Below are 20344 nucleotides of genomic sequence, written 5' to 3' on the forward strand. Positions count from 1 at the left end.
CGTGCCAGCGGTACCATCCACAACACTGAAGGCATCAGTTAGGATGTCAGACGGCTCTGGCAGGCGCATTGCTGCAGGGCTGATTTGACTTGCAGTCGACCGTCTTGTTAACTCTCACCTCCTCCTAACTGCTGTCAGGATGCAGCAGTGAGCAAATCAAACAGCTTTTTATTGAGTCCGCACTGAAAGTCACCTGTGGAGTGTTTCACAGAGGAAAAAACAAAACCTTTAACGCACAAGAATTTGTTTTGTTGTTTTTTTTTAAATTACATATTACAGTTTCTATTGATTTTGAAGTTATTTAAAAACAGAATATCAGAGCTCTGCAGCTGCGGTTCAGTTTATCTCCTGCCTCCTGATAATTATCTTAACTGACTTTTGCTCAGGTTTCACTGCAACATGATGTCTAGAATCAACCTGAGTAAAAAGCTCTGTTTACATATCTTTTTTTAAAGACACTGAAGCAAATCTGAAGAAATCCACCCATGAATGTTGCATCTACACTTTAATTTCAGGGTCATATGTTACACTTTAAAAACAGAATGAATTCAATGAGAAGTCGTCTTTTCTCTGTGCTGTCAGGCTTTTGCTTTAATCTTAAATTAAGTGACAGTACAGCAAAACAGCCCTGGCATTTTGCAGTTTAGTTTTAGCAAAGAAACTTTTAATCCTTAATTTAAACAACTGAAGCGGATGTTAGATGTTAAAGTAATATTTTCTTTCAATAAAAAGCACTTGTGGTTTTAATGCAACATTTCATCTCATTTCCACCTTCAAATGAGTCATCTTTCAGATTATATCACAATATGTTTTTTCACCGTGTAGGTGCATCCTTTCCTCTCAATCATGGCAGCAGGAAGGAACTTCAGGCAGCGCAGCTTAAAAAAAAGTCCTCATGTTTGCCGAGCAGCCCTGCCTTTGAAAACAAGTTTCATCTGCAGACATCCTGCGTCAACATGGCTCTCCTCTTATGCGCTCTCCATCAACGTGCCATCCCCTGTCAGGAAATTAATTCCGCTTTAATTCCCGGGACGAGGCGGCACTTCCACTATCACAGCTCCCACATGTCCGGAGGGTTAGTCCAATTTGCCATCATTTCAAAACGAGACAAATGTGTAAACAGCTTATAAAATATGCACACGCACAAACAAAAAGAGATGAGAATCCGAGCATTTGTCTCCACAGTGAAGTATTTTTCTGTTCCCGCTTTCCATCAGTGCAATAAAATAAAAATAAGCCCAAAAAAGACATCAAATAATAAATAGACTTCCTCTGCTATATATTTCTGTTCTTATGTATGTACATATGTATACTGTGTGAAGCTGGGTCTCTACATGAGCACGCAGCTCTTGGCCCGGTCCTTCCTCATGGCCGGGGCTTGATCCGTTTGCTCAGTCCGGCTCTGCAGAGGTTGCAGGGGGAGCTGTGAGCCTCGCTTCAGGCCTTTGCGGGAGCTGCTGCGTTTCAGCTGCGGCTTGTTCGGCTGGCGCACTGACGCCAGAGTGGTGATGTGGAACACGTCACGAACGCTGTTCTCGGAAACCTTGGAGGTGCACTCCACATACGCCACGGCGCCTATCTGCCGGGCTATTGCGCTTCCCTGGAACATAGGGACGACAAACGAGGAGAAGTTAGGAAGGAAAGTTTAACACAACATTCAATAAAATAATAGTAACATGAAGATTTTGTTTATAAGTTCATGTGGCACTTTTTAAATGTATACATCATTTGGTTAAATATAGATTTTATTCTCTTCCACCACCCCCCTTCACATTCTTCCCCTCTCCCTCCCCACACACACTAAATGTAACACATAAATAGAAAATAATAAAAAACAAAAAGGGGTTTATACAAATTTACACTCAGTAATAGTAAAACCTGTCCAGCACAAAAGGCCTTCAGCTCTAATCTGTTTGCTCAGTTGTTGGACAGAACAAGTTAAAAGAAGAGAAAAACAAATGTTCCCATAAACTCTTACACTCAACAACTTTTTTAAATAAAAATGTTTTCAATGTTTTAATTATAAATATAAAGTTTTTAACCAAAGTCTCAACCTAAATGTCTTTAAAAGCCACATTTCATGTTTATCTGAAGCCAATGTTTCCAAAATCTCCTCCACACGTGCGTGTCGGTGCCACAAACAAACCAGACTGACAGTCTCTATTACATTATAGGGGGCACACGGGCACACAATTTAGGCTGCATTAAACCAGCAAGCAGCCGTGGCTGTGGCTCAGTACTGATTTGATGCTTGCACGTGCAGATTGTTGAATTTACTTGAACAGCAAATTAAATTAAATGCCATGAAGAAAATGCCTATTCACACTTAATACGTGGCCAGTGCTGAACTTTTTTCTTGGCCGCATTGTCCCAGAGGAAGGGTTTAATCTAGGATTACGGGTTAGGGTTAAAGTGTTCACGCTGAACGCAATTCAGACAGTTTCGATGTTAAGTCAATGGTATAGACACAATCTGAGGTCCTGCAGTACAATTTGAGCGACCGGTGCGTCGCAAGGGTCTGGCAGCAATGCAAATTCAACGACTTGGTGCAATTTGCTACCCGTCTGAACCAAATCGGCCAACAGTACCTCTCCTGGCTGCTGTTGGGTGAAGGCCGGTACACCCTGGACAGTCTGTCGCAGGGCTCATGGAGCTGGAGCAATCGTGATCATTATGTCGGCTCCGACAATTTGGAATATGTTCGAAAGCAGCAGAATAAAAATATATATATATTTAATGACCTAAACTTAGATTGTATCTCAAACTTTTGGTGGTATCTTGGTAAAAAGAAAGAAAGCAAATTACAGCTAAACTTTAAAACAATGCAATTTCAAAAAGTATTTGTAATTATTTAATTTTTAGTGGTGTTATGCGGCGTTAAATCGCCCTTGCTTCGGGTAAAATCAGAGCAGACTTATAGAAAGGCAAAAGTCACAAAGTTGTTTATCTAAGCCACAAAAGTCAATAATCCATACATGTCTCCTCCATCTGAAGCATGAATAATGCAGATGTTGAATTCTCAGTTGGAGCCAAAACAGAGGGGTTGGTGCAGAAGCAGCCCGATGGGCTGATCCGGACACGCTTTATGCAGCCATTCAGAGAGAAAATCAGCAGAACTCCTCCAGCTCTGCAGCTTGCCAAATATCCTCAGATAATTAGGCCTGTAAACTGCTTGCTTGAGATCATTTAAGACTATTTTATTTTCTAAATCCCTCAGCCCCACTTTTAGCTTGTGTGGCATCCCCTCCGTTACTCCAATGTTATTCACACATGAGGGTTTGCCGTGAAAGGCATGAAGCAGCAGAGTCTTTGACCCGTAAACGTCATATTGTCCAACACAGAGAGTGCTTTTCATCCCCAGCGGATGCGGCTTGTTGTTGTTGTTTTTTTTTATCGCAGCTGTTTCTAGTCACACCTTAGGAGCAATGAAGACTCATTAGGTGGAACAGCAGCTTTAGATTTGGCGGCGACAGCTGGGGGGAAGGCAGTGGCTGGTGACGAGCAGAGAAGCTTGATGGAATCTCAGTCAGATTAGTGTGGAAACGAATGGAGTTCATGGAGTGGTCAACTCTTCAGCTCTGCTTAAATTCAATCTAAGATCAACAGCAGGATAACAACTCAAGCGATTGGATTAGAGCACACAAAATGTTTATTTGGCTCACAGGGAGCCAAACAGCAAAAGAAAGACTAAAAGAAGTAAATCAAAAGCTTAACTTTGTTACAAATCCGTTGCTTACCTTTCAATCTTTTATCTCTTTTAAATAGTTTTCAGTTTTGGATTTCAGAAACCAGCCGGAAGCTGATCTAAAGGGATGTAGCGGATAAAAACTCTTATTATAGAGGTTTGGGGTTTTTTTTTTAGCTATAAAAGCCTCTTAACCTTTTGCATGTCCAGAAGGGCAGCAAAAAGAGCGTGCTGAGAGATTACAATAATTTACAGTTTTACAGAATTTGACCATCTCCTTGGCTTGTATGTCACAGCGGCTTCTAATCAAAACGCTCCATCAACATTTCAGTTTTCTGTTTAAAAAAATCCTTTTAAGACAAAATGTGACTCTCGAAATAAACTAACGTGTCCCCCATCACAGCCTTTGCAGACTCACCCCATGGGAGTTTTACACAGCCCTTATATTAGTCATTCAATACTTGATTATGTTGTACAAGCCTCATCTCACACTCCCTTCCAGTGGGAGCTAAAATAAAACCAATGTCACTGCCGAACCAAGATGGAAAAAGAAATTGCTTCTTATCTCTGGAATTGTTTTCTGAATTCCGTACAGCATAGTTTATTGTTTTTTATCCGTCTTTCTTCCCAAGGCAGCTTGCAGATTTCCTATCTGGAAGGGCGTCTGGGGAAGAAACTCGATCTTGGTAGCTGTGACATCCCTTTCACCTTAGATTTCCATCTCCTGCTTGTTCTCACCTGCTCATGAGTGACGGGGATCAGGCGCTGCTTTGAGAGCTCCCTGAGGGTGTTGACATCTGTCCTCATGTCCAGTTTACAGCCTACCAGCACCACTTTGGCTTGTGGACAGAACTCCTGGGTCTCTCCTTGCCACTGTGGAAACATTAACTCATCAATATTGTGCTCTTCAGTTTGTTTAATCACAGTTATGACAGTTTCTTCTGCTGGATATGAGTTAAAATGGTGGAATACAGGTAAGACAGGAAATGAATAGATGATTTGAGAGGTTGATGTTGCCTTTTTGATGCACATTTGTCCAACTTTAAGGCTGGTTAGTGTTTAAAGTCTCACTCCGATCCTCTTTTGATCTATTTCCAAAGTGTTCCCAGTGGTCTTTTAACTATGATTATGCTGTTTTTGGCCGAAAACAAAGAAAAACCTGTCATTTTCTAGGACATAGTTTTTGCAGAGCGACAATTGTTCAGTAAATATTTGCCTCTGAAGCTAAGTTCACACCGCCCTCGGCAAGACGCCTTCAAAATGTGTATCCATTGAAAGTTAAAGCTGTTGAAGTTTGACCAATCAGGGACCTGGATGTGTTACTGACGTTTGAAAATTGATCACGAAGGAGAAATTAACAATTGCAGTTTCTGCCTGGTTGGAATTCTACAATACCAAGTCCTTCATATATCGGAGTAGAGCTGTGAAAAGACAGACCTGGAAAAAAATTCACTAGATTTGCACCATTTCAACGTTTCACACCAAGTCTCTTTCAAGTGTAGGTCCACGTGCTAGTATCAGGCAGCAACGATCAGTGTGACCACTATATGCTAAACACGCGTTATAAAAATGCACTTTCAGCATGTTCAAGAACACACGACACATGCCCAGTGTGAATGTTGAGTTGTGGGTGGGATCGTTGGCGCAGAGTAACCACGTCTCCCATCCCCTTTACGTTGTGGCGTGGAGCAGGGAGCCTGTGGCCCGCCCAGCATATTTTCTACGACACAAATACGCTCTTTTTCAAAAAGATTTTTTTCCGTCTGCTCCTGAGTCACAACAATTTGAATGAAGTAATACTCTGAAATGCAACTGTAAGCTTAATTTTCTTTATCAAAGTCCTCTGTCATCACAAAATTATTATTATTATTTTTTAAATGGTTTATTTCAAGCAATTAAGTAGAAATAATACACAACAGCAATATAATCATCAGTTATACATTCATACAGTAACTAATCAAACTTAGGATAATTAGGCATTTTAATAAATATTGCTTGAAAGGGAGTGGAAGGAAGCGAATTTATATAATCCCACCCAGTTATACTATAACCATTTTATTACATGATTTATCAATATCCGGTTCCTAGCTTTTATCAGACTGAATTAAGAATCATAAGATATCGATAAAGCACATGACAAAGATGAATTACTTAAGTATTACGTCAAAAATAACTATTTTAGAAATCAACATGGCAAATGCAGATCAGTCATCTGGAATATATGCAGATTATGTTACTTATAAAAGCCATTCATATGAATAAAACATAATACTATATCAGTAAAGTAGACAACACTGTTTCAGGAATTTTCATAACAAAATTTCATCAAGTATCAAAAGTTAAAAACATGTGCAACATTATGCTACATTAGGAAAGATTTTTGAATCAATTTATCAAGTTTTGGAGAAAGTGAAGTAATATCATCAAAAGTCAATCAATTTAACAATTTTCAATCAGTGATTAATCATTTGTTTTACTTTTTTTAATATTTCTTTTTGTATTTTTATTTTCTTTTTTTTATAATAAAGTAATGCTGTAGGGGAAAAATAAAAAGGGTCCATAACTGTCGATTGTCCAAGGTTGGTATTTCTTCTTTTACTGATAACAGCCGTTCTTCTGGGTTTAAACAGTTAATAGTTGTCTTCGATGTTATGACTGCAGACATTAGATATAAGACATAAAATGCCACAAGAACATATTGAAATCACCAAAAACAAAAATCAAATAATAATTAAAATGCAATGTTTGGGATGTGAGAAGCTAAAGTTTAAAAGATTTTTTTTGTTTGGTCCCTGAAGCATAAAACTAAAAGGACACCTCGTGGAGTCTGAAGACATTTGCATTCTCAGATCAATGATAATAAAACTTGTGTTCAGTTGTTCACAAACTCATGTAAATGTCAAAGCTTACAAACGGGAGCAGTCAGACTTTATCCAAACGACAAGAGGCTGTCTGCTATGCAGAAAATAGAACAATTAATATCTATTTCAGGTAACCCTCTGCAGCAGTAGTTTACATTTTTATTAGAGAATTTCATTTACGAAATATGTAGCTCAAGGTTGAGTTATGAAAGATTAGGTTAATACAGAATACTGCATGTGTTATGGCTAGAAAGGCAAATTAAAGCTCCAGTTTGGAGGAAATTCACTTAAAATTGGTTTCACCAGATTACAAAGTGGAAATGGACCTTTGTGTTGCAACCAAACCAAGCAAAATCCTCATCAGGAGCAACACAACTCTCTAAAATCTTCAAAAATAATCAATATCCAAACTAAAATGACTTTTTTGCACCTAATTAATAAACCCAATACGTTTTGAGGCATCAAGATACAGTAGATTTGACAGAAGACCAAAAACAAATGCTGTCAGGGATCAACAAATTGTAAAGGAGAGGAGTGTCTGGGGCTACAAGTGGATTCCCCTGCATTTTCCTTAAGATCTGAAAGGAGAACATTTTTAATCTGATCATCTGCACAAAAAAAGGGGGAAAATCTATAATTATACCTTAGAACAGAATTCCAATTTACAGCTATTTGTCTTCTAATCCTCCTAATGTTTTAAAAATAATGAATCCTTCTATTTTTTATTTGACAAGAAACTATTAATTAAGCAAACATACGTGTAGATTTGCTTTTTTAAATTTCTGTTATTTGACTTTTCACACCAAACTATTCAATTAAGGTAATCAAGGTGATGTGAAACTGTATTTTTGAGTATTTTAAGTGTTTTGTCATTTGTCGATGTATACAGATGTCCATCATCGACCGTTTCATAGGTTTTTACATGAATTGAGTTTTGAGCTGTTCAAAATTTTTGGTCGAATGACAATTACACAGTTTAAATTAGGTAATTGACGCAAAAATTTTGGGCCAGATTTAGCTTTTACGTCGATTTACGTGTTGTTGTTTTTTGTGTGGTTTACTTGTACTTCTTCCATGTTTTTAAGATGATTCATATGTGATACATCCTCATATGTTCACAATGACCAATTTCAATGCAATTAGAAAAAATTGTACATAGTAGCTTTGTGACAGGACCTTAACAACTAATGTTTGATTAATTTTTTGGTCGGTATATCTTTAAAACGAATAGAAAATAACATTAAAAAGAAGTCAAACTTAAACTTAAATAGAACAAAAACAGCTTCAGAGACTGTATTTCTAAAATCTGAAATTCACTCAGACACGCTGAGCTGTTTCAGGTTCCACTCAGGAAAGGTTGAACAGTTTTCTCTCCTGAGGTATTAAATGTCATTTCGGAAGCTCAGCTGAACCAACAGCTTCTCTCCTGCCATCGAAAAGCAACGCAGTTGTGGGATTGTCCGCATGCAGTGTGCAGAAAGTCCGGGTGTCCATTCATCCCGTCACACTTAACACAACCTTTGACCTTCCGCGCCCATCCCCGATCACATCCATTCACAAGCTTTGATTGTTTAACCCTCTCTCCTCCCCCAGCTGTCATGTAGAAACCTCCGAGCCCTTCTTCTTTCAGGAGGTCAAGAGTCTAATTTGGGAGGGCGATTGTGCAACAGGTTTTCCGTGTGCCCCTGAATTTCGGGAATTATCAGGGTGACAAGTAGAGGCCAGAGGTCATGGCAACCCCCTTCCAAGAAATTCATGGGAAAAGCTAAAGCAGGACTCGTTGTTGACAGAAGCCACTGAGGCTTGTCAGATGTATATGTGAGTAGAAAAAAAGTATTTTAGGTTTGCTTGGGCCAAAACTTCAGGAGAAAAGCATCTACCTTCAGACCTCTAAAGAGGCCAGTCAGAGGAACAGCCTTTTTGTCCCACAGGGGGGGGGGTGCAGTTCAAAGACAGGCACATGGCTTCAACATGACCATATAAAAAGCCACAGGGTGGTTTTACATGATGCACATGCATGCAAACAAAGCCATTAGGATGGGCCTTTATCCACCTCCAGAACTTTATTTGTGGTCACTCCGTCTGAAACGGACTGTAAAAACACACCACAGGCAAAATTTAAGAACCCCACCCAGCTAATACACCTTTTTTTTAACTCCAATATAATAACCTCTTAGCAATTAGCTGTCTTTACAGCTCTCATTTGGGCTTAAGGGCTGAATTTTACATTCGTAAAACTTAAGGAAAGTAATTTCCCAGGTCTGCCGCAGCTGCTTTGATAAAGTGGGTTGATTTGCATATCTGGCGTTTCAGTTAGACCCACTCGGCTGCAAACCCTCTCCTTTCATTCTTCGTGCTGACCTTCTATTTCTCCCAGGGACATGGGGGTCAAGTATCTATGGACATTTTGATGAAAAAAAGTAACGGGAGGCCTTAACCTCTGAGCTGATTTCTTCAATGTTGAGCTGTGAAACGCTGCTGCAACAGAAATCTGAGACGTTGATCAGAAAAGGAAAAAAAAACACACACACAAAGCTGTTTTCTGCTGTGTTTTGTCATATGGCAGCAGATATTAAATGCTGATGTAAAATGTTAAAGGGGTGTAATAAAAGCACTGACCTTTTTTATGACACTGTCAAGAGTCTCTGGGCGGCTGATGTCAAAACAGATGAGAACTGCATCCGAGTCGGTGTATGCCAGCGGCCTCACATTGTCGTAATAAGACGAACCTGTGGACACAACATAGCATATGGCATGAGGTCATGACGTTTTTCTGAGGAATTCCTGTAAGGGCTTGGTTTTTAGACAGATTTTACACCACAAGGATCTGCATTCTAACCCCACGAAACCTTCTGTCAATTAGAAACACGTTCGCACGGCGCTGGAAGTTGATCCTGAGGTCATAAATGCACGCACAGCACATTAAAGAGGACTCCATAACATGCACTCGGACATGCTGCAGCTTGACTGCATTCTGCTGATGCAAATGAGTCTTAATCCCCAAATTTATTCATGCATATTTAGGTAACGTTTTCTCTGGGGTTTCCACGCACCTGTGACCTCCCTTTATTACTGCACTTCACGAGGAATGTCGAGGGGTTACTCAAAAGAGGCTTGGGCTAAAAAGGGAAATGTAGTAGACTGAGGGGTGGAGAGCATGTGCAAAGTATAGCTTCACAGCCGTAGTGAAAAAACAGCAGAAATACTATCTAAAAGACTTGTGTTTTTTTTTGTTTAAAACATCTACTGGGCACAGACAAATCTATTTGACGTCTAAATCAAGCCTATTGGGATGATTAAAGCCATAGATTTGTATTATGTAACCAATAGACACTAGCCGAGTTTCCATTAACTATTACAATTGCGTGTTTGCTACAAATATTATCCAAATTGGATTTGCGAAATTAAATTTGCCAACTGGAAACACAACAATTAAAAAAAAAATCCCATTTATCAAAAAAAATGTTTTGCGTTTGGAGAAGGTGGGTTTTTTAAGAGCTTATGAAAATGGACATATTTCCCAAAACTGCAATGGAAACACTTTTTTTACATTAAATGAGTCATATGACTAACAACCGGATGGCAATACGCTTCTAGGTAGGAACTGGCTGCCTTGGGCACCGCACAGCGGGCGCCACAAGAGATCCCACAGCGTCGCACAGCTCATCAAAAGTTGAGTTTGTCGTTAGGAATTGTTGGATGCACAGCTCCTCTGTAAAATCATTAATCACCATTTTTCCGCTTCATCTGTAACCGCTCCCACATGTAAAGAGCTCGCCGCTCCATGGACTGAATGAGACGCCAACGTCTCCTTTGGAAGATGATGATGAAAAACGCTATTGCTGTGGCAGAAATCTGAATGTATATGCTGTAAAAATCAAAGTTTTGTTCATATACGTCGCTATGGATTTGAATGACTTAATTGCATGAGTTGTTTTGTGATATTTCATAATTATAATTTAACAGAAACAGTGTAAGTGTGAAATGGTGTTTTTTTTATTTATTTTTTTGACATTTCTAGACTTTCAAAAAAAGTTTTGCGCATATGTGTAATGGAAATGCAGCTACTGATGCATAGAGGCCTATTGCACCTGGCGGTTTTGATCAAATCAAACTTTATTTATAAAGCACTTTTCAAATAAAAGTACAACACAAAGTCCTTTACATTAAAACAAAACAAAATAGAAAATATAAAAAGATCTCTAGCTGACGGCTTTATACCAGCTACTTGTGTCGTGCACCCATCATGCCTTGCGTGCGTTATCTGCCAACATTTTTCTGGAGGAGGCTTAAGGTTAATTACATGAGGTAATTAAATAACATAACGAATCATTTAGAAGGTGCATTAATGGTTGTTTGTGTACTTTGGAAGCAATCTTTAAACTTTCGCAAGTACGACGGAGGACTGTACTTGGAAAGAAGCATACGACAAGATCAGCAATGCTAAAGGTGAATCTGTCTAATAGTAGCATCACTTGAAAGGGACTCTTCAAAGTATACTTGTTCAATATTGTCGCTATCTGCAGCATTTTAGGAGATTTTTAGTTAGGTTTTAATTTGTAGGATTGTTGAAAAGCTGAGGTGTGCTCTTCTGATTCTTTTGAATGATGTTTCTGTTCACACATGAAGTTGCAAATCCAGACCCTTTCCAAAAAAAATTTGAATATCATGGTTAAGTGTATTCGTTTCCATAACTCTATTTAAACTTAACTTTAATAGAATATAGATTCAATTATAGGTGTTTATTTTTACATAAATTGGGGGTACAGCTTATGAAACTTATGAAAACAAGATTTCAGAAAAAACTTTGGATTGATCACCATATACTTCTTAGTTTGTGCAAAAAGATATAGACAGGAATTATACTTTTCCATGATATTGTCATTTTTTGGAAAGAATATGTATGGTATAATGTTGTTTTGATGCAAGAGAGACCTTTTAACCCCAGGTAGATTTCAGTTTTTTTGTGATCACTAGTTTTCTTTGAACAAAATCACAAAACTAAATGTTGCAGCCTTTATTTTAAATCTAGTAAATGTTTAAAAAATAGACATCTAAAAATATTCCAGGATGAGATGGCTACCAGTGGACGTGTAGAAGACATCTATGTGCAGATATCTTTCAGAACACTTCAGATAGACCTCTAATAGACTTCTACAATAGATTATTTATCTAACATCTTATACCTGGTGGGTCATTTTTTGATATTTTGATGATATCTAAGGTTTGGTTCACTGTTTTATACGTCTGGTCTGTTACTGCTCTCATTAAAAGCCTTGTAAAAACGTCTGGGTGCTTGATAGCAATAAAAACTCACATTTTTTCTGGCACATGGGAAACCACAGCAGAAATGACTAAATTGCATTAAATGTTTGCACACTTTGGAATGTTTAACATCTCTAAAGTGACATTTATTTCCTGAAAGTCATATAATCTAATTGATTTGAATTTCGGTGCATAAGTGCTGCATGCCAGACCTGACACAATAAACAGCCTGTTAAAGAGCTGAATGCCTTTGTCTGACTTGGCAAATGGAGTCTGCATAACGGGGCAACAGTGTGTTTTAGCATCTCTGGGTTTCCTTTGTTGGTGATGGAGTGAGACCCTGACAATAGTTGCACGCGGCCCGCATCCCCCATCACTCAGCTAGCTGTGCTGTGGTGACCTGTTCTCCCCCTCAGAGAACAATGCAACAGGCCGCTTGCTGCAGCATCACAGGCTACACAATAAAGAATACCGTAGTTCCTTTTGTGTCCCTGAAAGTGAGAGAAAAGTGATCGTTGACAATCTGTTACTCACTCAAATTGTGTATTTTTCATAACCACTTGTGCACATTACTGCCCCCTGCAGTTAGAAATAAATGTTAGTTAAACATGTCCGTCTGCTTAAACAGCATGTTCCTTTGTCAGAGGACACTTGTCATATGCATGTGGCCATATTGGAGCGCAGAATAACAAAATTCTTGACAAAATGTTACTCTTATATGATATATTTTTGGGGCAAAATGGATAGAAGCAAGCAGCTACATCAAGGAAAATGTTATTATGAATTATTAGTCTCATTTTAAATCTATATAGGTCTAGATTATACTGCTGAAACAGCAGAATGTGATTGGGAAAAAAGCAACCTATAACACAAAAGGCCAACAGTCAGCAAAGCTCACATTGTTCAACAGCCAACTTTGATTGGTAGCGGTCACACATGAGGAGCTGTAGCTGCTGAGGTTAGGCTTTAATGTGTATCTCAGAGCGTCAGAGCTAAGCTCAGGTTGGTGAAGAAAAGCAACGGAGCATTTATGGATACAGAGGTGGAAAACAGACTTAATGATTTGAAAGTAACTGGTTGGGAAAGGGAGGGGGACATGGGTTTTCCTAAAAGAGGAGAAGTGTTTCCAGAGAGAAGAGAGTTGATTGAAAACTAGTAGTTTGTTCAGATGTAAAGAGAATCAGTAAGATCGATTTGTAATAAAATAACCGTAATAGGATCCTCACTGTCCTCCCAGCACAGACACTGTGCTCCTTCTGAGTGTCTGAGTGACAGAAAAGCTGCATCAGCACTTCTGCATTGTCTGCAAAAAAATGCTTTGAGAGACAGCAGAGGGGGAAAAGAACACGTTTAGTGCAAGGCACTACTAAAGTCCAATCACCATAGCATCTGAGAACAACAGGGAAGGAAGAATAGAGGACAGAGCTGTTTCTAAATGGGGATCAGAGGGCGGGCGTGAGTGTTTTGGTCGGTAATAAGAGAAGTGGATACAGATCAAATAAAGAGGTATGGGAACTCTAGGTTGTTGGTGGGGCTGGCCTGTGCCCGTTCACTGTGAGGTGGAACAAAAGGTCAATTGAATTTTAGACAGAGGAAGGAAGAGATGGATGAAGCAGGAGGGTGGGGGAGCATGCAACCTGGCAGGAACCATAAAAAACCCTCAAGCCTGGCAAGGGGTGGGGAGTCTGCCACACGGTGCCAATGAAAAGACACACAAAAAATCCCCTTTCTGCGCTGTTATCCTGATTTACAGCGCACAGTCTCTCACTGCGGTTTGTGTCTTTATTTCTAATTAGTGCTAAACAACACATCAGCATCACGAAGGATTTGCTGAGAAGAGGTGACAGAAGTAGGAGGCAAGCAACGCCCATCAGTCAAGCTTCATCAGAAGCCAGAAATATCCCGGAGGCTGCTGAGGCAGACAGGAACTCGGTGGAGTGCTAATGTACAGTAATAAGCCTTGAGAGTTTGAGCTATAACTTCATTTATGTCTCTACTTTACTCCTCCGTGGGGAAAGCCTGTCTGAAACATGACAGCTCCCTAACTGCTCACTTAAACGTTCCTCTGGGATGGCCTCGCTTTATGAGGACAAACGATCAAATATACTTTATGGAAAAACTAGAGCAAAATTTCGTTTATTTCATATCACAGCAAGAGCCTGCTGTCTGTCTGTCTGACTGTCTGTCTGTCTGTCTGTCTGAGGCACGCTTATTACAGGCAAACCATTATGAATGGGAGAGAAGCCTGAGGGCTTTCTGATGTGCTCATGCACATATGGCAGGAAGTCATCAGCAACAAACACCCCCATTAGACTATATAAGCACTTTTTAAAAAAAATGAACGAAATTAATACATTTTTAGCACCACATTCATGTCTTCCCTCTTTGCCCATTTTTTCTCTTTCCCTTAAGTAAAAAAGCAAAATCATCATAGAGATTCTCTGGGGTTATTCTTTCAGGAAATCTTTTTTTTTGAACTTCTACAACTTTATTTCTCCTGGATGAAGATTTTGGGATGAACACATAGAGGAGTGGAAGCAACCCTAGAGAGGAGGTGGATTTACTTTGACCTGGAGTGCCACTCAGCTGTGCAAGAAAGCATGTTTCATTCCATGAATCAAAGCCGGCTCGCCGCATTCTTCGACCACCCCACATCCAGGAACCAAACTTGTTTACAGCACTTGCAGCTGGAGTTCCTGACCCTATTGGTAGCACAGAATTGGTCAGCCCACGCTTGAGAAGGAGAGTATTCACACAGCACACAGACAAACTTTAGCAAGGCAAAAATGAAAAAGACTTACAAAATATTATTTTTTCATATTTTTTCTAGAGTGAACTAATTTTTAGTGTGTAACATAACCTGGACTGAAATGTCGGAAGAGCAAATTACCTCTAGACTGCAGAATATTACATTTTACATATTACATTTATAAATTGCTAAAAATTAAACCATTTGTTTAACTAACTTAATTTAAGGCAAAAAATAACTATAAACCCAGGAATGTTAAGCAAAACTTAACAAAAAAAAAATGTCAAGCATTTATTTACTTGTTTCAAATGTATTTAAGAAAATAAAAGCTCTAAAAAGCTCACTCACATCTCTGGCCAGATTTAATATTCACTACAACTTTGCTGAAGGTATATTTTAATGTGTGTTTAATTTGTATTTATTATTTTATCTCGAAATCTCATAAAAAAGGTTTTAATTAACAACCAGTCTTAAAATAGTCATACCAGTAGTTTCCTCTACTCCAGGGTTTGGGATGGCAATTTAAAAGAGCTAAAAAAATTAAAAAAAAAGAACAAACTAACCTTTAACCTTTAAATAATTGGATCATTTACAGTCACTGGTTCACATTCCCCAGGAGAGTTTGGATAAAAAAATCTTATTCTAATTTATTTCAGAGAAGATCTAATAATTAATAATGCATGTTAATGTAGTTTGCAAAAGTGTTCCAGAGCAGATAATCTACTTCCAACACAAATCGTCTCTTATTCCTCCAAATCAGTGAATATTTTACACAACAAAGAAGAGAACACACTCAATTTCTTTAACATGACGTTTACTTTTGTATCCTGTTAGCTTTTTTTTTTTACTCTTTTGAGGATAATGTTTCCCTGGTTGGAAACAATCCATTAATTTAAAAAACTCTTGAGTCTCAGATTTGTGGTTTGCCTTTATGCCGACACGCAATCCGTACAGCCAAAGAGAGCGTCCTCTAGTCAAACACGGACAAAGAGTTAAAGCCGATGATAATAACTTGACATTGTCAGCTGTGTCCACTTTTCAAAGGCGTTAGCACGCAGACAGAGCAGAGGAGGTGACATGGGGTTAAATGGCCATTAACCTTTCATTTTTGCAACCTTCACATGGGAGATATTGATCAAAGCTCTAACTCTTTTCTCTGAAAGAGGTGCAGCCTTTGAAGGGCGTTGAGCACCTTTAACGGATCCGTTCTGACCGTGCTGATGTCTGTTGTCTGGTAGCAGCAGAGCCGACCACAGAGCTGACAAAGGACAGAGTCTGTCTATCGCCCAGACTCTTCAGAAGTATCAAACTGCACAAGTGTGTCCAATCTCACATTCTCTCATCGCCAGCCTCTCTGTAGACTCGCAACACACCTGACCCACCAGAGACACAGCAGAGGTACTTTTTATCTCCTGATGTCTGATCTCTGAGTCTGTCTCAGGTTGTGGTTCTTGCTTTAAAAGATCACTTTGCTTCTTTTTTCGCTCCTTTCTTCTGCTGATCTGAGCACACACTCTGTGTGTTTTGAAGAACTTGCTTCAGTTTTCCCCTGTGAGTTTTGTGACAATAAGGCGGGAGGAAGTCTAGACTGTGTCAACCTTTAATCCTTGGGGAAGCTAAGGTGTTGTGGAGTTATAATACAAAAACTAACTGGGCTTTCTTTTGTTGGGAGAAGTCAGCACCTGTGAGTGATGACTGGTGCTCTAGAGGGAGCGTGAACACAACATGTTGGATGCAGAAGTTCAAATCAAGCGTGAACGTGCATCTTTCTACCAACTTTTTCATCCAGCAAAAAAGCCAAGTCAGTAATGAAACCTAAAGAACGCTTTCTTCTTTTTTTTTTTTGCGTTACAGACTTTAAGACCCACTCCGCTCACCTTTTAATCTATTTTCAAAGCATTCTCAGTGGTCTTTTAACCCTTGTGCTATCCTAGGCACTTTAACATTGGGAGTTGGATCATCTAGACCCACTAGACAGTGCGCTAAACCTTTTTTCTTCAATGATTTGTGATCTGCACTGGTGTCCATGGATTACATGAAATCTTTCCACCTTTATCCACCTTTGGCATGGTAGGGAGAACACGACAATGTAAGGGTGGGGTCATCTAAGATAGCACAAGGGTTAAATATATATATATGCCAAAATGTGAAAAAACCTGTGTCGTTTTCTAGTACATAGTTTCTGCAGAGCAGCAGCAGTTCATTAGAAATTCACCTTTGAGTTGTAGGAGAGACTGTAAATAAAAGGGCGACCCCGCCCCTCTGTTTACGTGCTCTTCTGCTAGCTTAAAGCCCCTCACTCCCAAACCTAACATTACTGGGGCAACAAAAGTAGTGAGCAATATTGGAGAAATCCAGCCATTTTGAACCAGATGCCATCTCAGACGATAGATGGATCTCGTCGTCTACGAGAATCGATCAGAATGGAGTGGAGCAAGGAGCTTGTGGCCCACCCAGCGTGTTTTCTAATGAGCTCTTTTCAACCATCTGCCCCTGATTCACAATGATTTGAATAAAGAATTACTTAGACATGCAACTTTTAGCTTAATTTTCTTGTTACATGTCCTCCATTTTCAGAGAATGCCTCAAGAACATGTTAAAAGCACAATTTTCAGTGAAATGGGTCTTTAATTCAGCACCAGTGACAAAATAAAATCCACTCTAAAAGGTTCCAACTCAGATGCAGCATTCAGAATCATCCCCACGTGTTCCTGGAAGAGGCAATCACATCTTTCATTTCCACTCCTGACACCTTTGTCAGACTCACACACTTCTTTTGAAACTTGTGCTTCAGCTTGAAGATTTTCATTAAAAGTTGTAATAACAATGCGACTGCTGCCCGTCTGGCCACAGCTGTTGGTCCAGTTTGAAAGAATGGATGACAATATTCACACTGCAGCTGAGCGGGCACCAGACTAAAAAAACATGCCAGTGAAATAAGACACCGTTCGCTCCATAAGGTTCTCTTGCTCCAGTGCACAACCACACAAAAACATCCCTATCATGATGGTATCTATACCCCAAACCCACTTTGCAACTCCAGGGGAGGCCACCGGGGAGACGTGGCACCACTTCAAGAGCAATTTCTCTGCCACAAAAGCAGCAGCGACCAGAAAGAGAGCGCTTTGCATCTTGTTTATAAATAAAGTCATCCATAAATGATTGGGTCTGTGGAGTGTGTGTGTGAGGTACAGGTGGGGGTGATGGAGGTGAAATACATCCTCACTTCCCATATTCTCTTACGCTCCAATAGGTCGCAGAGAAATGCTGAGAGGGTTTTGCTTATATGAACGTGGTTGGGAGGGAGAGGGGGGCAGAGGGACTTTGCGCTCACTTTGGGAAAGACAGAAACAGTCAGTGAGGCTGTTTGAAGTGATCTGATCAAAGCCGGAGCTGCATCGGTTACTGTTGCACAAAGCTGGCCGCAAGAAAACACACAGAGCCACAGTTCCCTGGGTGGGTTATCTGTGTGGATGGATGACGGCAGCCCTTGCTGCTGCAGAAGAGAAAAAACAAATGCTTGGTTCTGTGTCAGTGGGGATAAGTGTGAGTTTCTTTTAAAGCTGACGTCTGACAACACCTCAGAAATGACTGCAACATTGGAACAATGGCCTGTAAAAAGCACCGATCTGTCAAAGCACTTGATCTGAAAATGCACCAACATAAACTAGAAGCACCTTGATGACAGACAGTTTTCAAATAAACTAGTAGAGGTTATTATATTTAGAGGACTTACATAAAAATGCTCCATTAATCATGTGTTTGGAGAAATATACCATGAAAATGCTTTATTGCTGGAAAAGATAGTCAAAGGGAGATCATTAAAATCCCTGCAGGAAGTGTGATTTTAAAACATTTGAAAAGAAGGTTACAATGGTTTGAAAATGTGACAGATTGTGTTCGTGTGTTTATTTCTCCATGGACTGGACTGGGTCAGGTCCCAAGGGTGCCACCTACAACTTTTCCTCCCCACTGAAATCTCTGCAGGCGAGGAGGTGATGGGAACAGCACAGATGTACTCCTCCTTCTGTCGACTCCCTTTGTGCCCTGTTCTAGCTTTCAAACACGTGGGAGCTCGCTGTTCTCACAAAACACTCCTAAGATCGCCCACCCACGCCTTCCATGCTAACACTTGACTCCCCCAATTTATTTGCCTCATTGTGCTCCTGCTTTCACCCCACTGCTTTTCAACAACTCGCGACGCATCTGGTCAGATTAGACAGAAAGAATGGTCACGAGCACTGAACTGAAGGAATTCCAAACTTTGACTCCCACACAAACGTCCTCAGGTAGTCATGCAGGGCACCTGAACGCATCACTTTCTCCACCTATGGTTGAAATGTTATCACTCAATCATCAGTTTTTATCTTGTCAGTTCATCTATCACCTCAAACCCAAATGCTTACTTTCTCCTGACCAACCTCTGAGCATGCTCAGTAGCATGACATCCTCTTCGGAATTTATAAATTGCTTCATAGAGACAATACTTTTTTTTTTAGTAGTATTCAGAAAACCCGACCGATAACTTGTGAAGGCACAGACACACTCAGCATTTGACATGTGAGTTTAGAGCATGGAGTTCACATTGGACAAGCGGAAAGGGGCTTCTTCTCCTACCGTTTTCCAGCGCACGTCCGCCACTTACAGTTGAAAGAGACTTGGTGCGAAATGTAAAAGTGGTGCAAGTCTTGGTCCAGGCTTTTATTTTCCCAGCTCTATTCTGATATATGAAAGACTTGGTGTCGTATAATTCCGTCCGGGTACACTACCAAATCCTGATTGGTCAAAGTTCAACTGGTTTAACTTAATGCGAGTTCAATTGCCGCGTGTTTTGTAGCCCAAAAACAGTCACATGAACACAAGAGTTTTGAACGCATAAGCCCGAAATGTACTTTTACGCGCGTTTAATTAGACTTTTCATTGGAAGTGGCATGCTTGAACATGCATTGCAAAGAGCAGTGTGAACACAGCTTTAGACTTATGACAATGATAAAATATATTCTGTAAAGGTTTTACTCTTTAGATCTCACATTAAAGTCTGTTTTTATTTTTGCAACACTATTTGTGCAGCAAAGTGTTAAAATGATCCTTAATTTTGGTCACTGACATATTTTATATCAGAATGGGTCTTCAAAACTTTTAAAATATATGTAAAGAAAAAACTCTGCCTTTTCAGAAAGTGACTGACCACAAGATAAATCTGTATGTTATTGGGAAAACCTCTTAATTAATGTAATGACACTTTTTTAAATCACTGTGGTTCAATGCCTCTAAAAGCTCCCTTAATTATAGTACCTTAGCCGCTATGCCTCTTTCTCATTTATATGCTTGCCTGCAAAACACTGCCAACCTTTATGCCCCTCTTTTTTTGTTGGTCATTGCAGCAGCTAAAGACTTTCCTGTTAATAGCACTGCATGGCCAAGCTCATGAAAGAACTTGTAATCTGAATTAAAGTAAGCCATCAAAAGCCTTAAGTGTTCACTTTCTTTCTTTACAATGTGCCCAAAGACTTTCAAACTCCGTCACCGTCATGTTCCTGCCTAATAACTCATCCCTTTGATTCATATAATGGGACATTAACTAAGTAAGGGCTAAATAGCGCTTATCAGCAGTGTGCAAAGCAGGATACACACTTTGCATGGGGCTGAAGATGACCGTTAATGGAGTGCTGGGATGTGCTGAAGGAATGTGTGTCAGCTCTCAGATGTATGCGTGCACACACTTTAGGTCTTCTTGAGAGGTCAGGGGAATTAGGGTGTTGCACTCTCTGGGGCCTCCCAGAA

The 20344-nt window shown here is 39.8% G+C and overlaps 1 protein-coding gene across 1 annotated transcript in view; it reads right to left on the reverse strand.

The window, feature by feature from the left end:
* Positions 1-490: 490 nt before the first annotated feature.
* The window catches only part of rnd2 (Rho family GTPase 2), a 34542-nt gene continuing 14688 nt past the window's right edge, over positions 491-20344 (reverse strand). Inside the window, exons 3-5 of the mRNA XM_004071273.5 lie at positions 9166-9275; positions 4424-4558; positions 491-1600 (exon numbers count right to left, since the gene is read on the reverse strand). Of these exons, the coding sequence (XP_004071321.1) occupies positions 1331-1600; positions 4424-4558; positions 9166-9275 (515 nt within the window). The 3' untranslated portion in view covers positions 491-1330. The remainder of the gene's footprint in view (positions 1601-4423; positions 4559-9165; positions 9276-20344) is intronic.

The sequence above is a fragment of the Oryzias latipes genome, chromosome 8, assembly GCF_053564925.1.
Source record: "Oryzias latipes strain Hd-rR chromosome 8, Olatipes_Hd-rR_3.1".
Lineage (NCBI taxonomy): Eukaryota > Metazoa > Chordata > Actinopteri > Beloniformes > Adrianichthyidae > Oryzias > Oryzias latipes.